Below are 18954 nucleotides of genomic sequence, written 5' to 3'. Positions count from 1 at the left end.
CAAAGAAAAGCGTCTGGACTTCTTTAAGTTGCTTGAAGACGTTTCACCTCTCATCCGAGAAGCTTCTTCAGTTCTAAGGTCAAATGGTGGATCATCAGGGGGTCCTTTTGTCCCTCTGTGGGGGGATACTCCCACTAGGTTTATATCTGGGACTCTCCACCATTTGACCTTAGAACTGAAGAAGCTTCTCGGATGAGAGGTGAAACGTCTTCAAGCAACTTAAAGAAGTCCAGACGCTTTTCTTTCCAAGCTCCTTTGACTACGATGACCTGGATGACTGAGAACCTTCACAGACATATAGTGAAACTGGTGTTACTTTGTCTCTCTGTGCAGGCCAGGGCCTATTATATGCTGCAGCCTAAAGGTAGTTAAGTTATGGAGGCTGGAGTGATTACTGGCTGTCCTCTTACAGGTTGGTGGGTCTTAGAGGACAACTGCTACCCCTGCTAAAGTGATCGACGTCTGGACTGTGTGTGGTTTTTTGTACTTTGTACTCAAATGGGACACTGGACTGTTTTATCTTTTATTTTTGGATTACTAAATTAATAAATTATGCTGCTCCTCTATATCTAAAGGAGACAGTTGTCTCCTGGGTAAGGTGTTCCAACCAGGCATGCCCTTCTGGGAGAACACTAGTTAGACACAGTAGATGCTGGAGAGATTATATCTATCAGATGGCCTGAAAACGCTTTGATGTTCCCCAGGTGGGCTGGAGGAGAAAGGGAAGTCTTGGAGGAAGAAAATGGATGGATGATTTTATTCTTTATTACTGAAGAATGTGATCAATCATGAAGAAATAGCTTAGTTTTCGTACCTTGATTCTATGGCACTTTCCACAGACAGGGGGCAGTAGATCCTGTCATATGTGGTCTCCTGTGGACAAAAAATTAATCAATAAAAACAAGCTAGTGATTTGTGGTTTAATTTCTCAGGGTGTTTTCCAAGAACAGAGGTTACCCAGGTAGCGGTATTTCTGCTATTAATTTTTGTCACTGCCTAGCTACCACATTTTGAATATGGCCTTCATTAATTGAGATGCTATTGCTTCTGTAAAACCTGGATATTATTATCCCTGGCAACAGACAGCAGACAATAAACTGAGTCACTTGATTCCCTTTTTTCCTGGAAACTCTTTGTGGGGGAGCTGTCATTTCATGTTGTAAAGGACTTTTGTATGTATATTGGAATAATTAGGCATCATATCCATTTCTGCTTCGTCTGGACCTACCTCAATCCGCTGGAGCTCAGAGTGAGCCTCAGCTGCTGTGCCAGACCCCCGTCGAGCTGCCTGTAAGCTCCGACTCATGGCCGTGATTGCTGATTCAGCTTGACCGGATGGCTCACCGGCCTCATTCGGGGCATGGTCTGCAGTGACACTGCAGGGGAGGCAGATGCACCTACATGGCATCCACAATCACACCTCGCCGTCTTAAAGTCTATGAACTCTAACTGTTGTGGTTGTTTTTGTCAAAAGGGTGAACTGCGAGCTGAAAAGCTTCAGCTGGTGTGTAAGCAGTCGTGAATAAAATGAATGTATGGATGGGTCTGCCGTGTGTTCTTTTCAGTGGTGCTGAAACCCATTATTGGGGCACGGCAGACCCAGGATTGGGCCAGCTAGGGAAGGAGCTGGCCTAAATGGACTGGTTCTTATATAGCACTTTTCTACTCTATCTGCTCACTCACTCACTCTCACTCACTCTATCTACTCACTCAAAGCGCTTTACACAACTCATTCATTCACCCAATCACACCCATTCACACAAGCACTTTTCTATGTTTTTAGCGCTGTCTAACTAACATTCAGACACACATTCACACTCCAATGGATGCATTGGAGAGCAACCTGGGGTTAGTATCTTGCCCAAGGATATTTGGCATGCCGACTGGAGCAGACTAGGATCCAACCACCAACCTTCCGGTTAGTAGGTCTACCACCTGAGCTTTAGCCACCCCACTGAGGGTGGTGAGCTAGCGGCTATGCAGAGGGAGCAGGCAGCGGGAAGAACTCCAGCACCGGATTGAGCACTGGATGCAGGTGATCGAGAGTCTGGCAACTCGGATCTGGTCCTCGCCGACACCACTGCCACGGCAACTGGTGTCACTCGACTGTGGGGGAGTGGCTGAGGCCCGGACTGCTCTGGTGCCAGTGCCGGTCTGCAGGGTGAGCCCAGCTAGGGCACAGCCTACCTCCGCACCTGTACCCACTCAATGGGTGAGACCGGCTGGTGCCTGGCAGGTGGATGCACCCACTCCCACTACCTGGAGGAAGGCAGCCGAGCTGGAGGTCGGGGCATGCGAGGGAGCTGCTCAGCCGGCGCCGGAGGTTGGGGACGAGGTGTGCGAGGTGTGCGAGGATCCTAAGCTGCCTGTAAGCTTTGATGTCTAAATTGCAACAGCTGTGAATAAAGATACTGAAAAGCATGCAAATGTGGACGGATCCACCGTGGTTCTGTTGTACTAATATTTAAATGTTATAATGTTATTATATTTAGTTATTATATTCTGACTGTGTAAATGAAACAGGTAAACCTCTTCGAGGGTTGGGAGAAAAGAAAGTACTGGCCAGAAGAAAGTGGTGCATCAGAACCGGTTCATGCTAGGGATTCTTCTTCCCTTGCTTAAAACTGCCTCCCAGTGGGAGATCAGTGCATCTTTGTTGTCCAGCCCAATGGGACTTGACGAAAAAGTCCTTAATGTAGCTATAGCTGTGAAGTACAGGACTGGCATATGTGGGCCCATCTTGCCTTCCAGCCAGGTGGACATGAACAATGCTAGTCAGTCCAGGAATTTTGATGCTGCTTGTGTTCCATCTACTGATGTCATGTTTCCTGAGACACTGGCTGACCAGTCCTGTCCAGTCCTGACCCATCAGGAGAGAACAAAAGTCACACTGTGTAAGAGAGCTAGATATTACTAATAATTAATGATTGAATACAAGGTGCTATATGATCACAGAGTGAAAAGATGTTAATGAAGAAATGCTCAATGCATCATGGGAAGCTTGCAGAATCCTAGGCCACTTGCAGCATAACTAAGGAAGGGTTCAGGTTCACTTGATCCAGCCCTTACTATAAGCTTTGTCTAAAAGGAAAGCTTTAAGCTTAATCTAAAGTAGAGAGGCTATCATGAAACCTTCAGGATAGGACACCTTCAGAAGTTGCAACCCTGAAACTTCTGAAGGTGTGCTGTGGAATGCTCTTTCCATGAGCATTAGATGGCCTGTTTGGGTAGGTGGTATACGTTAAAGTAACATCCACTTGGATGACAGGACCTAAGGTTTCTCATTGCCCAAAGCATTACACTGCTTCCGGCTGCTTACCTTCTTCCCATAGTAGATCCTGGTAGCAGGTGCTCCAAGGTTAAGTAACGCACATGCACACAGGCAGTTGCACTTGGGTATGCCAGTATCTTGACATTATTGCAATGTGGCTGGCTGCAATAAGGTTGTCCACTTTATCTTAAGTGAGTCATTACCTTTCTTCAGTTTTCTAATAGCCAGTCAAGTGCTAAATAATTTGATCTTGCTTCCTTTAAAGATACGCTATTGGTATCTAGTACTAGCAAAGGTACTGACAATAGATTGTGCTTCATCTTTCCAAAAATAATACTTTCTTGTTCTACTGTCCCTATATATTAAGTGTCAGAAAGAACCAATAAACACCAATAAGAACCAATGATGATGTTACAAGTTAAATTCAGAAGATGGGAGACAGAATAAATCTTATGTTGGTGTTTGGCTACTAACGGTAACTCTGTGAGTGATCACAGTCTGAAGAGCCTCAGAGGAAATCTGCAACAGTGAGCCCACCCTCCTGGCCTCGGCCTCACTGAAGAGTTGAGCCACCTCAAATGAATCACTCTGAAATGACAGGATTGGATGTATGACATTAATCTCTAATCTGTCTCTCATTCTCTCTCCTCCATGAATGCATACCTCATATGAGCTGAAGCAAATGTTGCCAAGCTGTAGGATAGAGGAGAGGATGGCCCAGACAGTGGAGACCTGCTCAGCATGGAGTCCTATGATGTCAAAGCATTGAATCAAAAGCTGAAAGTCCTGTTTGTCCTGCTTCTCCTTCAGCTCACAGGTACCACCCTTTAGGAGGACAGAGGAAAAAAGGCTAGCACATAATGATTGAAAAGATATGGAAAACTCATGAAAAACAAAGTATTCTGTGTGAAATACTTGGTTTAGGTAGTAATACGTCTCAGCTTCCTGCAGGTAGAGCTCTTGTTTGTCCCAGCCATTCATACCTGCCAGCAGTTCATAGAACACATGGTAATTCCTCTCCTCATTTGCCTACATGGAAAATGAGAAAACAACTAAGAATTAAAGTCATGACTTCTATGTGCTTACAAAAAAACCCCAACAACAACAACAAAAAAAAAACCCAGAGTAAAACGCATTTTCACATGTTCACTTCATGTAAACAGGAAACACTGATGAAAGATAAATTATAATTTTAAATACTGAGTTAGTTAAATACTGAGAGCCAAGGCAAGATCAAAGGATGACAGACAAACAGGTGGGTGGCGCGATTGCCCTGCTGTCATCCTCCTTGGGCTCTGGGGAGGCATGTCCTGTGGGTCAGGGCTATATCTTCCCACACCCACTATTAGACATTTACATGGAGAAACCTTATGAACACAAGCGCACTCACACACACGAGTGTGCACACAGGTATACAAGCAGATACACACAGACGTCACTGTATCTTGGTCAGGTACTGGCTCTAAACATATATATACATATATATACATTTAATATTTATTATTTACTGTTTTGCATATGGTGGTTGTTACTGTGTTGTTTGTTGCTTATCTTTTTCAGCACATGGTGCAGCAGATTTTTAGTCCGTTTTCTCACTCTCTCAAACCGTCTTCTCCTCTATTTTTCTCTCCCTCTCCTTCTGTTAACTTTCTTCCCAATTTCTCTTTCACTTTTCTTTCTCTTTCCCATCCCCAGTCCTCTCTGTTCTGATAGTAATAACTTAAAATAATCCTAACAAAAGTCTAGTAAACTATGAAAACTATGTGGACCAGTATAGCAAAAGTGGTAACGGTCACTTGGGAAAGTAAGTCTGTTGGGCATTTTTCTTGGCCTTCAGACAGTAATTCTGATTTCTACACTGCCGGATAGGACAGGCAAAAGAAAGAAAGAAAGAAAAAACAGAAAAAAAGGAACACGCCTCCTAGGGTGGGGACTGACCAAGTAAGTTCCTGCAGGACTTCAAGACACAGACAGATAAACCAGTGATGGCCAACCAACTAGACAGTAATAGACAAGCAGAGGAAGACAGCCATAGTAATAGATGTAGCTGTACCAAGTGACAGGAAAATCAGGAAAAAGGAACACAGCTGGAGAAATACCAAGAAAAGAAAAGATATGAAGGGTGATCCCTGTGGTAATGTAAAGTTTCTAAAGACTCAAAATAAATACTGTCTAGTACATCTCATGCCCCGATATAGACTCAGGTATCTGTGCCTAAATAGACCCATTTCTTTTAAACTTCTGTAGCTTTACTCTAGATTTTCATAGTGTAGAATAAACAGCAGTGGGTGAGAACAAAGGTTGCTTTAATTCACATTTAAGCATGTTGAACAAGTGGTTTGATTAAGGATTCTTTAAGGAGATAATTTGTTTTTGTCCCATTACCCTTTAACATGAAAGTTAATTTATATAATGCTTCAAAATATCTGCAAATATAGTGCTCAGATTCAATTTGGCCAGAAAGAGAGGGGGACATACATCTTTAGGATTCCTTCTCTGGGAATCTTGGGAAATTTACTTCTGGCACTGGAGAAAATGTATTCCTTGTGTCATTAGAATTCTTTCTCTGGGCAGTCATAACAATTATTCAGATATTTAAGTCGGGATCAGAGTGGTTGACACACTGACCCATGGCTACTGTGACAGTTTCAATCTGATCAAAATTGTATCTCTTTGAAAAGTAACAACATACCTTAATTAATACTCTCACCTGAAAAACAACCCTGGACTTCTCAAGGAGATATTTGGAGAGTGAGGTCCCTACAACAATTCCTCTGCCAACCAAGAGGAGAGACAAATAAAACAGCTACAACCAGTCATCCCCAGGGCTAGTAACACCAGAAAAATGCAAATACACAAAGAGTTAAGTTGGGCAAACTCACTGAAGAATGTGGATGTGGAGGTACTTGCCAAAGCGGCTGGAGTTGCTGTTGAGGATTGTTTTGGCATTCCCAAAACTCTCTAGGATTGGAAAGACCTCCATGGGCTATTTAGGGAAGAGAAAGAAAATGGTAAGAAACAGACAAAAATAGCTGAAAGATGAACATACTTTGACCTACCTGTCGGAGGTTGTAATTTCTGCCCTTATACATCGAGCTGAGGTAGTGGACTATAAGTTTGGTAGCTTCAGTCTTCCCTGAACCACTTTGGCCACTACACAGAAAGGTTAGGACAAATTTACAGACAATTACATAATATGACAAAATCCTACTTTTGATGCTGAAGGAAAATCTGTAGACTATCAGCTGTTGGAACTATAAATGTCAGTATAAAACCTGAAAACATTCAATATCAGTCGAGATGCAGAATTGTAGCTGGAATGGAAGTGGATGACCTACTAACCATGACTCACACCACTACAGAGGCAGGTGTAGCTCAGGTGGCAGAGCAGGTCACCTACTAATCGGTGGTTTGATTCCTGGATTCTAGTCTGCATGCCAAATATCCTTGGGCAAGAGACTAATCCCAAGTTGCTATCCAGTACATCCAAAAAAATCTTAAAATAAAGGTCCTACAGGGTGGGCCATTTATATGGATACACCGTAATAACATGGGAATGGTTGGTGATATTAAAGTCCTGTTTGTGGCACATTAGTATATGTGAGGGGGCAAACTCCTCAAGATGGGTGGTGACCATGGTGGCCATTTAGAAGTCGGCCATCTTGGATACAACTTTTGTTTTTTCAATAGGAAGAGGGTCATGTGACACATCAGACTTATTGGTAATGTCACAAGAAAAACAATGGTGTGCTTGGTTTCAACGTAACTTTATTCTTTCATGAGTTATTTACAAGTTTCTCTTTGTTCACAGCCATTGACATGTCGAAGAGGTTAACACGTGAGGAGCGGATAGAAATTGTGTTGATATCTGGTGAACGCAGTAACCCTACGAGACCACCCATCTCCCATGCTACAGTTAGCAAACTGCTTGCTAAGTTTCGTGAAACTGGTTCAGTGTTGGATTTGCCAAAATGTGGACGCAAGAAAACTGTCACTAATGAAGAAACATCAGTGGCTGTCCTAGCTTCATTCAGCAAGAGCCCACAGAGTAGCACTCGCCGCATGTGACTGGAGAGTGGCATTAGTCGAACATCCCTTCGGCAGATATTAGCTACTCACAAATGGCAACCTTACAAACTCCAGCTACTGCAGCATCTCAACGAGGATGACCCAGATCGGTGCACAGAATTTGCAGAATGGCAAAACAAAAATTGGAACAGGACTATGTGTTAACAAACCTCTCTGCATTGAATCATATCTGTTATTAATCTCTGTCTCTCTTCCACAGCATGTCTTTTATCCTGTCTTCCTTCTCTCACCCCAACCGGTCGCAGCAGATGGCCGCCCCTCCCTGAGCCTGGTTCTGCCGGAGGTTTCTTCCTGTTAAAAGGGAGCTTTTCCTTCCCACTGTCGCCAAAGTGCTTGCTCATAGGGGGTCATATGATTGTTGGGTTTTTCTCTGTATCTATGAAGCGCCTTGAGGCGACTTTTGTTGTGATTTGGTGCTATATAAATAAAATTGAATTGAATTGAATTGAATTGAATTGAATTGACCCTCAGTTCACGCAGAAGATTTTGTTCAGTGATAAGGCAAACTTTTATGTGAATGGTGAAGTTAACAAACAAAACCACCGCTATTGGTCTGACACTAACCCACATTGGATGGATCCCTCCAAGACTGTTGGAACAACAAAAGTGATGGTTTGGTGTGGTATATGGGGCACAACAACAGTGGGTCAATTCTTCATCAATGGGAACCTCAAGGCCACTGGATATTTGAAATTGCTACATGATGATGTGTTTCCCTCTTTATGCACTGAAGCTGGCACGTTCCCTGAGTTTTTCCAGCAAGATGGTGCACCACCACATTATGGGTGTCAGGTCCGAGCATTCCTAGATGAACAGTTTCCTGGAAAGTGGATTGGTCGTCGTGGGCCAGTTGAATGGCCCACAAGGTCTCCCGATCTGACCCCCTTAGACTTTTATCTTTGGGGTCATCTGAAGGCAATTGTCTATGGTGTGAAGGTACGAGATGTGCAGCACCTGAAACTACGGATACTGGATGCCTGTGCTGGCATTTCTCCTGCGGTGTTGCTATCAGTGTGTGAAGAGTTGGAGAAGAGGGTTGCATTGACAATCCAACACAATGGGCAGCACATTGAACACATTTTCTAAGTGGTCAGAAACTTGTAAATAACTCATGAAAGAATAAAGTTACACTGAAACCAAGCACACCGTTGTTTTTCTTGTGACATTACCAATAAGTTTGATGTGTTACATGACCCTCTACCTATTGAAAAAACAAAAGTTGTATCCAAGATGGACTTCTGTGCTAATCACAGTTTGGCCATAACGAACACCCTGTTCGAACATAAGAGTGTCCATAAGTGCACGTGGCACCAGGACGCTCTAGGCCGTAGGTCGATGATCGATTTTGTAATCGTATCACCAGACCTGCGACCATATGTTCTGGACACTCGGGTAAAGAGAGGGGCTGAGCTGTCAACTGATCACCACCTGGTGGTGAGTTGGATCAGGTGGCGGGAGAGGACGCTGGACAGACCTGGTGCACCTAAACGGGTAGTGAGGGTGTGCTGGGAACGTCTAGTAGTAGTTTTAATGACCCCAAACACACCACCAGGCTGTGTAAGGGTGGTCTGACTAAGAAGGAGAATGATGGAGTACTGTGCCAGGTGGCCTGGCCTCCACAGTAACCTGAGATGGACCGCAGAGTGAAGACAAAAGAGCCAACAAGTGCTCAGCATCTCTGGGAACTCCTTCAAGACTGTCTACCTGAGGGCACGAGTCAGAACAGGCCGTGGATGGAGTGTGAGGTGTGCCTGATAATGTTTTTTTTCCCTTGATGAGGAGAGTTGTTTGGCCAGTCCCTCAATATATGGCAGCATGACCCTAATAGTCCGCTCAGCGAACCTCACCACTCTTCTCAGCCCCTTTTTGTCTGAAGCACTGCTGTTCTTGTGCCAGAGAGAGACTGCTTTACAGCCTCTGTTGAAGCTGGTGAAAACGTCTAGACTCAGATGCGGCCTCTTCAGCCTCCTCAAAAAGCTGTTGGTTGGCTTTCTTGACCAGGGAGGAAGTGTGCTGGGATTCCCAGGAATTTCCAGTGCTGCAGGCTCTCTACTGCAGTGCTGTTGATGTAGAGTGCTGTGAACGTGGGTCACTTCTTCCTTAAGTTGATCACCTTGGCGTTATCCACATTCAGGAGCAAGTTGTTGGTACACCACTCCATGAAAAGCTCCACTGCTTCCTTATAGTAGGTCTCATTGTCGTCCTTGATGAGACCCACCACTGTTGTGTCGTATGCATACTTAATGATATGTCGTATGCATATCATTAAGTATGTTACAAATCATATTATTAAGTAATGATATGATTTGTACCAAATTTTGCACAACAGTCCTGCATCACATTGAAACAGCTTTAGTGAAATTTACAAATGATCTTCTTATGCTCTATAACAGCAGACTCATCTCTTTGGTTGTTGCTTGTTTTGCTAGACCTCAGTCCAGTGTTCAGTACTGTTGATCATAATATTTTATTACAGCGATTAGAACATGCTGTAGATATTAACCCTTTAAGACCGACCATAGAACCAAGTCCGCCAGAGCTTATATTATATTTTTACATGGTGTGATGCCATTTTTGGGAGCATTTCAAGTTGCTATACATCAATACAACAATTATAGCCCAGATTTTAATAATATGTATTCATTAAGTGCATAGTAATTACATAAATTGCAAAAACGTGCAATAAACTACAAAAAAATTGAAAATCGTTTTTGCTTTTTTAGCATATGTTTCTAGTTAGAGAAATTTAAGAGGCTTATCCCTCAAAACTGTAAATACAAAAAAGTTGCACAATATAGTTTCCTACCACAGGAAATTTATTTTGAGTATCTTCATAGTTTTATTTTTGAAATACACCAATTTTTATATGCTGCAGGAAAAACGAAAATAAATATTATACTGCAAATTTGCAAAAAAGCAGCATATGCATCAAAAGAAACTATTTCCAGCAGTGCAATATGAGTCCTAAGCCTCCCAGAAACAACACAGAAAGTCATAAAGTCAAACCTAACTTTTAAAAACACCAGTATAGGCCCTGAGGCCCTGATGGTAAAAAAAAAACAAACTACATTTCCGCAAAAATGACGTCACTTCCGGTTTCGGGCAGGTCATGGCGGACATGCAAAAGTTCGCGCTGAGGTCTATTCCAACGTAGGAAGTGTTATGAACAGCTGATCAGATATGCAAAGCATGTTTCTGGAATATTATGTTTTTGTTGCTGAAAGTGCTTTTTATGCAGTTTTTGCAAAGCTATATGTGGAAGTAAACCGTGACCTAGGACAAGCTGATGGCATAAGGTACAACTCCTCCGGTTTCATATGCAAAAAAAAATTATTGCGCTAGCTTACGTGGTTGCAGAGCTACCGGGATTTAAAAATAGTTACGCAAAACAGAGCGTGCCCGCTCCGATCGGCTTTAAAGGGTTAAAGGTACTGCCCTGCAGTGGTTTGAGTCATATCTATCAAATATACTCTAATTTGTTCATGTAAATGGAGAGTCCTCTTCACACATTAAGGTTAATTATGGAGTTCCAGAGGGTTAGAACACATAGCATACATTTTCCTCCTTTGGTCAGCTTATTATCCCAGCGTGGTATCTGATAGCGGATTCTTCATGGTTCCCATTTGCCCGTGGGGTTCCAGCTCCCAGTACCTGGGATTCCCAAGTATGTGTAGCTGTCCTCAATGTCTGCAATGTTACCCTCTGGTAGTGGAATCCGCTCCATTCTTACTACCTCCCCTCTCTTTGTTACCATCTGACTACACTTCTGAAGTCAGAATGACTTTCCAAAATCATTTCTGTAGACCATAGTGGTGTGGTTCAGTGAGTTTATGTCTAGTTCACTCCTGGCATACAGGTTTATGTTATCCATGTCAAGGAGGTGGCTAACGATTGCTCCATTCCATAGTTGCTATCTGTAGCCAGTCTTATTTACGATGTTGGTCCCTTCTGGCGATCCTTGGGGATGAAGCCTGTCAGACCTTCAGTGCTACTAGTTGTTTCACCGTTGGTGTAGATGTTGAATATCAAGCAGCCCATAGGTCCCACATCTTCTTCATGTAACCCCTGGGATTACTTATACAGATATATTATATATTATAGTATATATATTTTTTGAAAATTCCCCTCTCTCCCCTGCAGGCGGTCTTTATCCTTCAAGCTTGGGTCCTCCACCAGAGGACTGGGAGCTTGAGGTCCCTGCACAGTATCTTTGCTATATACATATACATACATACATATACACACAGTGTGTTATGTGTGTGAATGACCCAAGTGAAACTGGTATTTTTGTCAATACCTTATCATGATGCACTGTTCCTGTGTGGAGGTCTGAGAAAAGCTGAAGGCTGCGTCAGCTATGGCATAAACATGCCTGAAGCAGAGAAAAATAAAACATCCAAAACATTTTTTAGGAGGACAGAAGTTTACTGCAGTATGAGGAGTATTTGCTTGGTGTGGGCTATGGAGCTTGGAAAGAAAGCAACTAGAATTCTTTAAGTTTTGCAAAAACATTTCTCGTCTCTCTCTCCAAGAGGCTTCTTCCATTCTAAACTCAAATAGTAGAGAGTTCCAGATATTTAACCCTAGTGGGGGTTGTCACTTAAAAAGGTTGTTGACCCATCATAATTACTCATCACGAGAGCCAAGGTGTGAAAAGAGCCATTGGTCATTACTACCAAAGCTTTTGTTAGAAACCACTGTGAGTGGTTTGATGCAAGATCTGAGTGGGGTTTCAAGTTCCTGGGAAGGGAACTCAACACTGCATTGTAGGTGGCTAACAGTTGGTGCTGCAAGCTACCCTGTCTATTTAGTGATGGTTGTTCACAGTGGACATCTCAAACTATTTGTATTCTCAGTCCAAATGTGAACACTGGCATCTTCAAAAGAGTAACCTTTATCCTTTAGGTAAAGATGTACAGCTGAGTCTTGTACGGTAGAGGTGTCTCTTCCATGTTATGCAATCCATTTACTGAATGGCTATTTGGTTTTTTCAATGTTGCTTTTTTCCAAGCTCCTTAGATGCCCTGGATGACTGAGAACCTACACAAATATATTGCTTACGGTGGATTTCTCTGCTGCTCTTTGCCCTGGTATTTCTGTCTCAGCTCCTCTGTGTAAATGTTAAGCGGCTTGAAGGGGTTGACGGACAATAACATGTTTCCAATGTAAGTCTGCAAAAAAAAAAGAAGGACAAAAACTAAATTACAGACATTTACAATTATTTTTAAGAGAAAAAACAATTTCATATAATTAGGCTTGCAGGTATTACTAAATGTTTAGAAAAATTAAGAATTAAAGCACTGAAAGATTCCAAGATAAGCTAATGGCTGCTTACTAACAAACTCCAGGTGGGCTGTCATGTGCCTTTTAATAAGGAGAAGCTTCCATCTGGCCACTCTACCATACAGGCCTGATTGGTGGAGTCCTAAAGAAATGTTTGTCTTTCTGGAAGTTTCTGGAAGCAAAGCTGGAGCTCTGTCAGAGTGACGATTGGGTTCTTGTTCACCTTCCTGACTAAGGCTCTTCTTCTATGCATGGATGATAGATCATGAATGTGCTCCCTGGGACCTTCAATGCTTCAAGAAATTTCTCCTGACCGTTCCCCAAATCTATGCCTCGATACAATGCTGTCTTGGAAAGCTCAGAATGTACTTGGAGTTGATGGCTCGGTTTGTGACAAACACCTATCTTTATAAGGTCCCATAGGTGACAGTGTATGTCACCTATGGGACCTTATAAAGATAGGTGTTTGCCTTTCCAGATCACGTCCAGTCAACTGAAGTTGCAACAGATGGACTCCAATCAAGTTATAGAAACATCTGTCAGATTATCAGCAGAAACAGGAAGCCCCTGAGCTCAATTTTGAGTTCCTCATTTTGAATACTTATATATAGGGATGGGTACCGGTATCCAGTGCCATTATGGCACCGGTTCTGACATAAACGGTAGTAACCAGACCGAAAAGCAGCGCACATTTCGGTGCTTTATTTCGGTGCTTTTTTTTCCTGAGATGTCATGCACTTTACATTCTAGCCAATCATTTTACGTTTCTGAGGATAGTAGGCGGGTCCAGGTACGTACGTTCTTTTAGAGCAGAGCTACAGATTAAAAATGCCCAAGGCGAAGCAGTCAAAAGTCTGGCTGTACTTCACAGCAAAATATGCAAACTCAGCAGCCTGCAACAAGTGCTTTAAGCTGATACTGTGATACTGTCAAAGGAGGTAACACCTCAAATCCCATGAAACACCTGGCGACGCATAGCGTTTTTTTTTTAAAGCTGAGAAATGCGCCGTATTTGATAGCTTGCTGCGAGACCTCACACCGTGCACATCTACTGCGGGTGTGGTGCCTGTTATCAGACCCGGAGTTAGCAACATCCCCCAAAAACCCGAAGAGGAGAGTCCTGGCCCCTAGCCCTGCCAGTGTAGCAGAAATGATGACGGATGATGATGCAGCAGCAGCCGTTCTTCTCTGCGTGAGTAGCTTAATGTTGTTCCAGTGTAATTTACGCTGAGTAGGCTAACCACGTTATTACATTAATGCACGTAAGGTGAACTAGCAAACATCATCATAGCTACATGCGGCTGTCTTCTTGTTTGATGGCAGATACTCCCTTCACCCTGGCCAAAAAGGCTAAAATGACCAAAGAAAAAGTGGAAAACAGTTAAACATGAGAGGTTTTTGGACAAAGTTTGTGTTTTTTCCATTGATTAAGCACTGCTTCCAGCCAAGAGTGATGCCGTAAAAAAGGCTAACATTGTTATCTTTTTACAAAAAAACAGCTGAACATGAGAGGTTTTTGGACCAATTTTGTGTTCTCCATTCTTTAAGCACCGGTTTGAGCATCGTTTAAGCACCAGCACCATTTCAAAAGTACCGGTTTGGCACCGATATCGGATAAAACCTAAACGATACCCATCCCTACTTATATATAATAATTCCCCGCTCTCCTCTGTGGGCGGTCAATCCTTCAAGCTCGGGTCCTCTACCAGAGGCCTGGGAGCTTGAGGGTCCTGCGCAGTATCTTAGCTGTTCCTAGGACTGCGCTCTTCTGGACAGAGATCTCTGATGTTGTTCCCGGGATCTGCTGGAGCCACTCGCTTAGCTTGGGAGTCACTGCACCTAGTGCTCCAATTACCACTGGGACCACCATCACCTTCACCCTCCACATCTTTTCAAGCTCTTCTCTGAGCCCTTGGTATTTCTCCAGCTTCTCGTGTTCCTTCTTCTTGATGTTGCTGTCATTCGGAACCGCTACATCGATCACTATGGCCGTCTTCTTCTATTTGTCTACCACCACTATGTCCGGTTGGTTAGCCACCACCATTTTGTCCGTCTGTATCTATGCACTATGTGATCCAATTACCACTGGGACCACTGTTACTGTCACCCTCCACATCTTCTCGAGCTTTTCTGACAGCCCTTGGTAATTTTCAAGCTTCTAATGAAGCTCAGGTGTGTCTCATCTACTAGCAGCTGGTTCATTTGTGCTGCCAGATGCTCATGGAAAGTGGTCAGCAGTGACTCATGTCAAAACCTGACAACTCTTCATAGTGGAGACCCTTTCTTGGTTGTCCACCACTGTGTTTACTGGAGCCTGTTCAGGGAGGTTGCTGTGGTCTGCTCTTTAATCGACTATTAGACTTGTAGTCAAGACCGCCCAAACCAAGACCAAGACAATACCAAGACCAAGACAGACAGACCGAGTCAAGACCAAGACAAAGTCAAGATGAGACCAAGACCGAGACCGAGGCAAAAAAGTCTTTAAACTGCAGCCAGATGCTGCTTCGTTTACGAGTGTCAGGCATATTTATGTGTTTTTGCGATGCACTCGCACAGCCCTCCTCACCGCTGTCTCACTCACTTACTGAGAGGACAGACGCACGCTCCACTTGACTGTCACGTCCCTCACCCTCTCTGTTTTTCACATAATGATATTATCCTATATCCTCGCATGTGATTGGCCACAATATGGAGGGATTGGAGCATAGCTGAGCCACTGTGTGAGAGCTGAGCAGCGAAAGGAAATTAAGTGAGGAGACGGCTCTCGCTCAATGGGAGTCGACTCTTCTGATTCACTACAAAGCACTCTCTAAGCACGGCTCTTACCCATATGGAAAAGAAATAGTAAAAACTTATATGACTTAACTCATGAAAGTGGCCACTTTCATGAGTAAATCATATAAGGCTTACATGATTTACTCATGAAAGTGGCCACTTTCACATTACTTTCATATATTGTTTTAGTAAGTATCCAAAACATACAAGTTTCATTATATAATTCTTCAAGGGATCTTATATCTGTTTTTACTCTTGTATGCTTTTCATACAAGTTTCACACAAGACAGATACAAACCTTATAAGTTTTATATATATCTTTTCCATATGGGTAGAGCTGATGCTTTTGCACATGACACATTATCGAACGTTACGCTGTGTGTCATGGATACTGTTGACTCCAAATCTCCTGACCACTATGACCACTAAAAAGTTGGATCTGTTCATCTGGATGTAGCATTTTCAGTGGGAGAAACGTTGCATCACTCATCCAAGTGACTTCTTCAGTCTCAGGTTTCCCCACCCTTATAAACAGTACATTTGCAAGATGACTGAAACTAGCACCGCTGTTGAACAATGGGCTGTGAGGTTAGTTCCTTGATCATTAATATGCAAACTGTCATGACCACTAATCAATGACCAACGAAGCATTTCTCCCACTGAAAACGCTAAGTCCAGATGAATACAATCAACTTTTGGGGATTTCCTTACCTGGATGATTCAGTATGCATCAGGACAGTATAGTTAATTAATTGCAAATGCAAACTGTGTGAGCTTGGGTGTAGCCAGAAGCCACTCCATTGACCAAAAGAACAAGCTTACACATACAAGCAGCAGAAATTAGCCTTTCGCTTAGAGATAGGCTGAGGAGTTCGGCCATCCACCCTTCGGAGAAAGCTAATGTCCACCTCTTGTATGACCACTGTTCTGTTCACTATTCTGTTCATGATTTCAATGGACAGAATTTCTAGACTCAGCCAAGTGGAGGAAGGCTTCCACTTGGGTGGTGTCAGAATTTCATCTCTACTTTTTGCAGATGATGTAGTTCTGTTGGCTTCATCCGGTGATGGCCTCCAGGTCATACTGGAGCAGTTTGCAACCGAATGTGAAGTAGCAGGAATGAAAATCAGCATCTCCAAATCTCAGGCCATAGTCCTCAACCGGAAAATAATGGAGTACCCACTTTGGGTCCGTGATAAGTTCCTGACCCAAGTGGAGGAGTTAAGTATATATAAGTATATATAAGTCTTTGGGTATCAAAGATACAGACCACAAAATGATGACGATATGTTACTTTTACTCAGGAACTCACAAACCTCGCTTATAAAGACAATCACACTTATAGATAAGCTCTCAAATAAACAGTCCTGCATCTGAATTGGAATTTTCAAAACACCACCACCACTCCACTTCAGTCAGGTAACATTAGATATCTAGGTATAATTTTTTCCACCAAGCACTCAGACCTGGTATGGTTGAATCAGATTCCCTTATTAAAAACCGTAGCGGATGAGCTCATACATTGGAGAACTCATGCGAAGAGTTGCCACCAGTAAAATGATGATTCTAGCAAAAATAAACTACTTATTTTCTACATTCACACAAGCTTTAACTGCTTTCTAGCTAACATTCACACACATTAATACTCCAATGGATGCATCAGAGAGCAACTTGGGGTTAGTATGTAACAAGGATATTTGGTGTAGAAAAGTGGTAGTTGGAACTACATTACCCAGGAGCCTCTGGGCAGTCTGACTTTGTTCCTGGGCTAACAATATAGGAGAGAGCTGCTGGGAAGGAAATCAAATAGCCCATCCTGTATTTGTTGTGGATGGTGTGCGTCACATAAACGTGAGTTAATCTTCCAGGTTTAAGATGTTTTACCATGTTACTTGTGTGTACTGGCATTAGTTACCTTTAGCATATGTGCTAGTTAGCACCATCCTGTGTACATCACCCATAAAACCAGGTGATTCGCAAGCCTTTAAAGCTTTTTCCCTGTTAGTTGCCAGTCCAGTGAGGATGCTTACCACGATGGACGGGGTGGCAGAGAGTGAACTCCACTGTGGATCCCACGTAGAACAATTACTTATCAAACTTCCTCTGAGTTATCGGGATAACTTTGCAGACTACTGCCTTAGCCGAGGGACCCTACGGTCTAGATCAAATCGCACTTATACCCTCTTCCACCTAGCAGAGTGGTTGGAGCGCCCAAGACCCAAGCCATGCAGGTCTCCCGACGGGCCATGGAGCTGTATGCCTCAGAGAAGCCATGGTTGGAGGGGAAAGTCAGTAGGCACTTGGAAACCAAACAGAAACCCAAGTTTGCCTCTGTTTATTATGGACCTCAACCCACAGCCACAAAACCACCTGCTGTGGCCCATCCAGGTTCAAAGGCTGTTGCAATGCAGAAGAAAAGAGAACATTTCAAGCCTCACTGCCCTTTCTGTGAAAGGACAGAGCATTACTTGAGGGGATGTAATGAACTCTCCAGGCTAGATGTGGCTGTTGTTGTGGACTGGATCAAAGATAAGAATAAATGTTGGAGGTGTGGCCAGAACCATTCTGCTGACAACTGCACACTCAAGAAACCCTGTAGCACTTGTGGTGAGCAACACCTCCTTCTATTAAATGGCCTCGCCAAGGCTAAAGAACAGAATCCCAGTATCCTGACCATGTGTATGGTGGCTGTGGCTCAGGTGGTACAGTAGATCAGCTACTGACTGGAAGGTTGGTGGTTCGATCCTTGGCTTCCCCAGTCTGCATGCCAAATATCCTTGGGCAAGAAACTAACCCCACGTTGCCCTCCGATGCGTTCATCGGAGTGTGAATGTGTGTGAATGTTGGTTAGTTTGCACTTGAGTTTAGAAGTGCTTGTATGAGTGGGTGTGAATGGGTGAATGAGGCATGTTGGGACTCTCCCTGTGCTTTGGGAGAGTAGAAAAGCGCTATGTAAGAATCAGTCCATTTACCATGTGCAATGCATCCAGTGTCATCTATCTTGACCATCCCAGTCACTCTGGTAGAGTGATGTTGAAGGTGGTAAGAGTCCAACTCCATCATGGACACCTTTGCTGTGCTGGATGACGGTTCAGAGAGAACCATAATATTGCCTGCTGCTGTGAAGTTCCACGGCCTTGCCCAGACAGACGAAGCTCTGGCCCTGCGAACCATCAGACAGGATGTCCTGCAGCTGCATGGGTGAAGCATATCATTGGAGGTATCCACTAAAACTAAGCCAAAGGTGAGGCATCAAATACCGAATGCATTCACAGCAGAATAACTGGCTCTGGAGCAATCCTGCCCAGTGGAAACACTCAAAAAGAAGTAGAGTCAACTACAAAGACTTCCCCTCAAAGGTTTCAGTCGGGTGAAAGCTATGATCCTGATTGGATCAGATCACCTGCATCTTATCACTCCTGTATGCGCGGTGATCCGTGGCCCTTCTGGAGGGCCAGTACCTGTCTGTACTGAGCTGGGATGGGCACTGCAGGGACCTGCCAAAAGTCTTCCACATCCAGCGGCTGGACAGGCAT

At 43.5% G+C, this 18954-nt stretch overlaps 1 protein-coding gene across 1 annotated transcript; it reads right to left on the bottom strand.

The window, feature by feature from the left end:
* Positions 1–801: 801 nt before the first annotated feature.
* Positions 802–18954, bottom strand: LOC146626139 (unconventional myosin-XV-like). Its single transcript, XM_085361768.1, has 9 exons — positions 18880–18954; positions 12422–12531; positions 6331–6424; positions 6154–6257; positions 5982–6045; positions 4187–4300; positions 3935–4096; positions 3746–3859; positions 802–873 (listed from the first exon to the last, which is right to left on the bottom strand). The coding sequence occupies exons 1-9, from the start codon at positions 18952–18954 to the stop codon at positions 802–804; spliced, it is 909 nt and encodes a 302-aa protein (XP_085217894.1).

This window comes from Diplotaxodon limnothrissa, linkage group LG8, assembly GCF_057381915.1.
Source record: "Diplotaxodon limnothrissa isolate DT_005_m linkage group LG8, D_limnothrissa_male_GT1.1, whole genome shotgun sequence".
Lineage (NCBI taxonomy): Eukaryota > Metazoa > Chordata > Actinopteri > Cichliformes > Cichlidae > Diplotaxodon > Diplotaxodon limnothrissa.
Note: the sequence above shows the minus strand (reverse complement) of the source record. Positions and strands in the feature narration are given on the sequence as shown.

Bases quoted from the DNA above. Each gene is read 5' to 3' on its own strand.
- LOC146626139 (XM_085361768.1), bottom strand. From the start codon at position 18,954: ATGCCTGTCCAGCCGCTGGATGTGGAAGACTTTTGGCAGGTCCCTGCA. The intron at 4,097-4,186 runs GTATTTCACACA...GTCCTCCTAAAG, and splicing joins CGTATTACTACCTAAACCAA to GGTGGTACCTGTGAGCTGAA. The intron at 3,860-3,934 runs GTATGCATTCAT...CTGTCATTTCAG, and splicing joins TTTGCTTCAGCTCATATGAG to AGTGATTCATTTGAGGTGGC.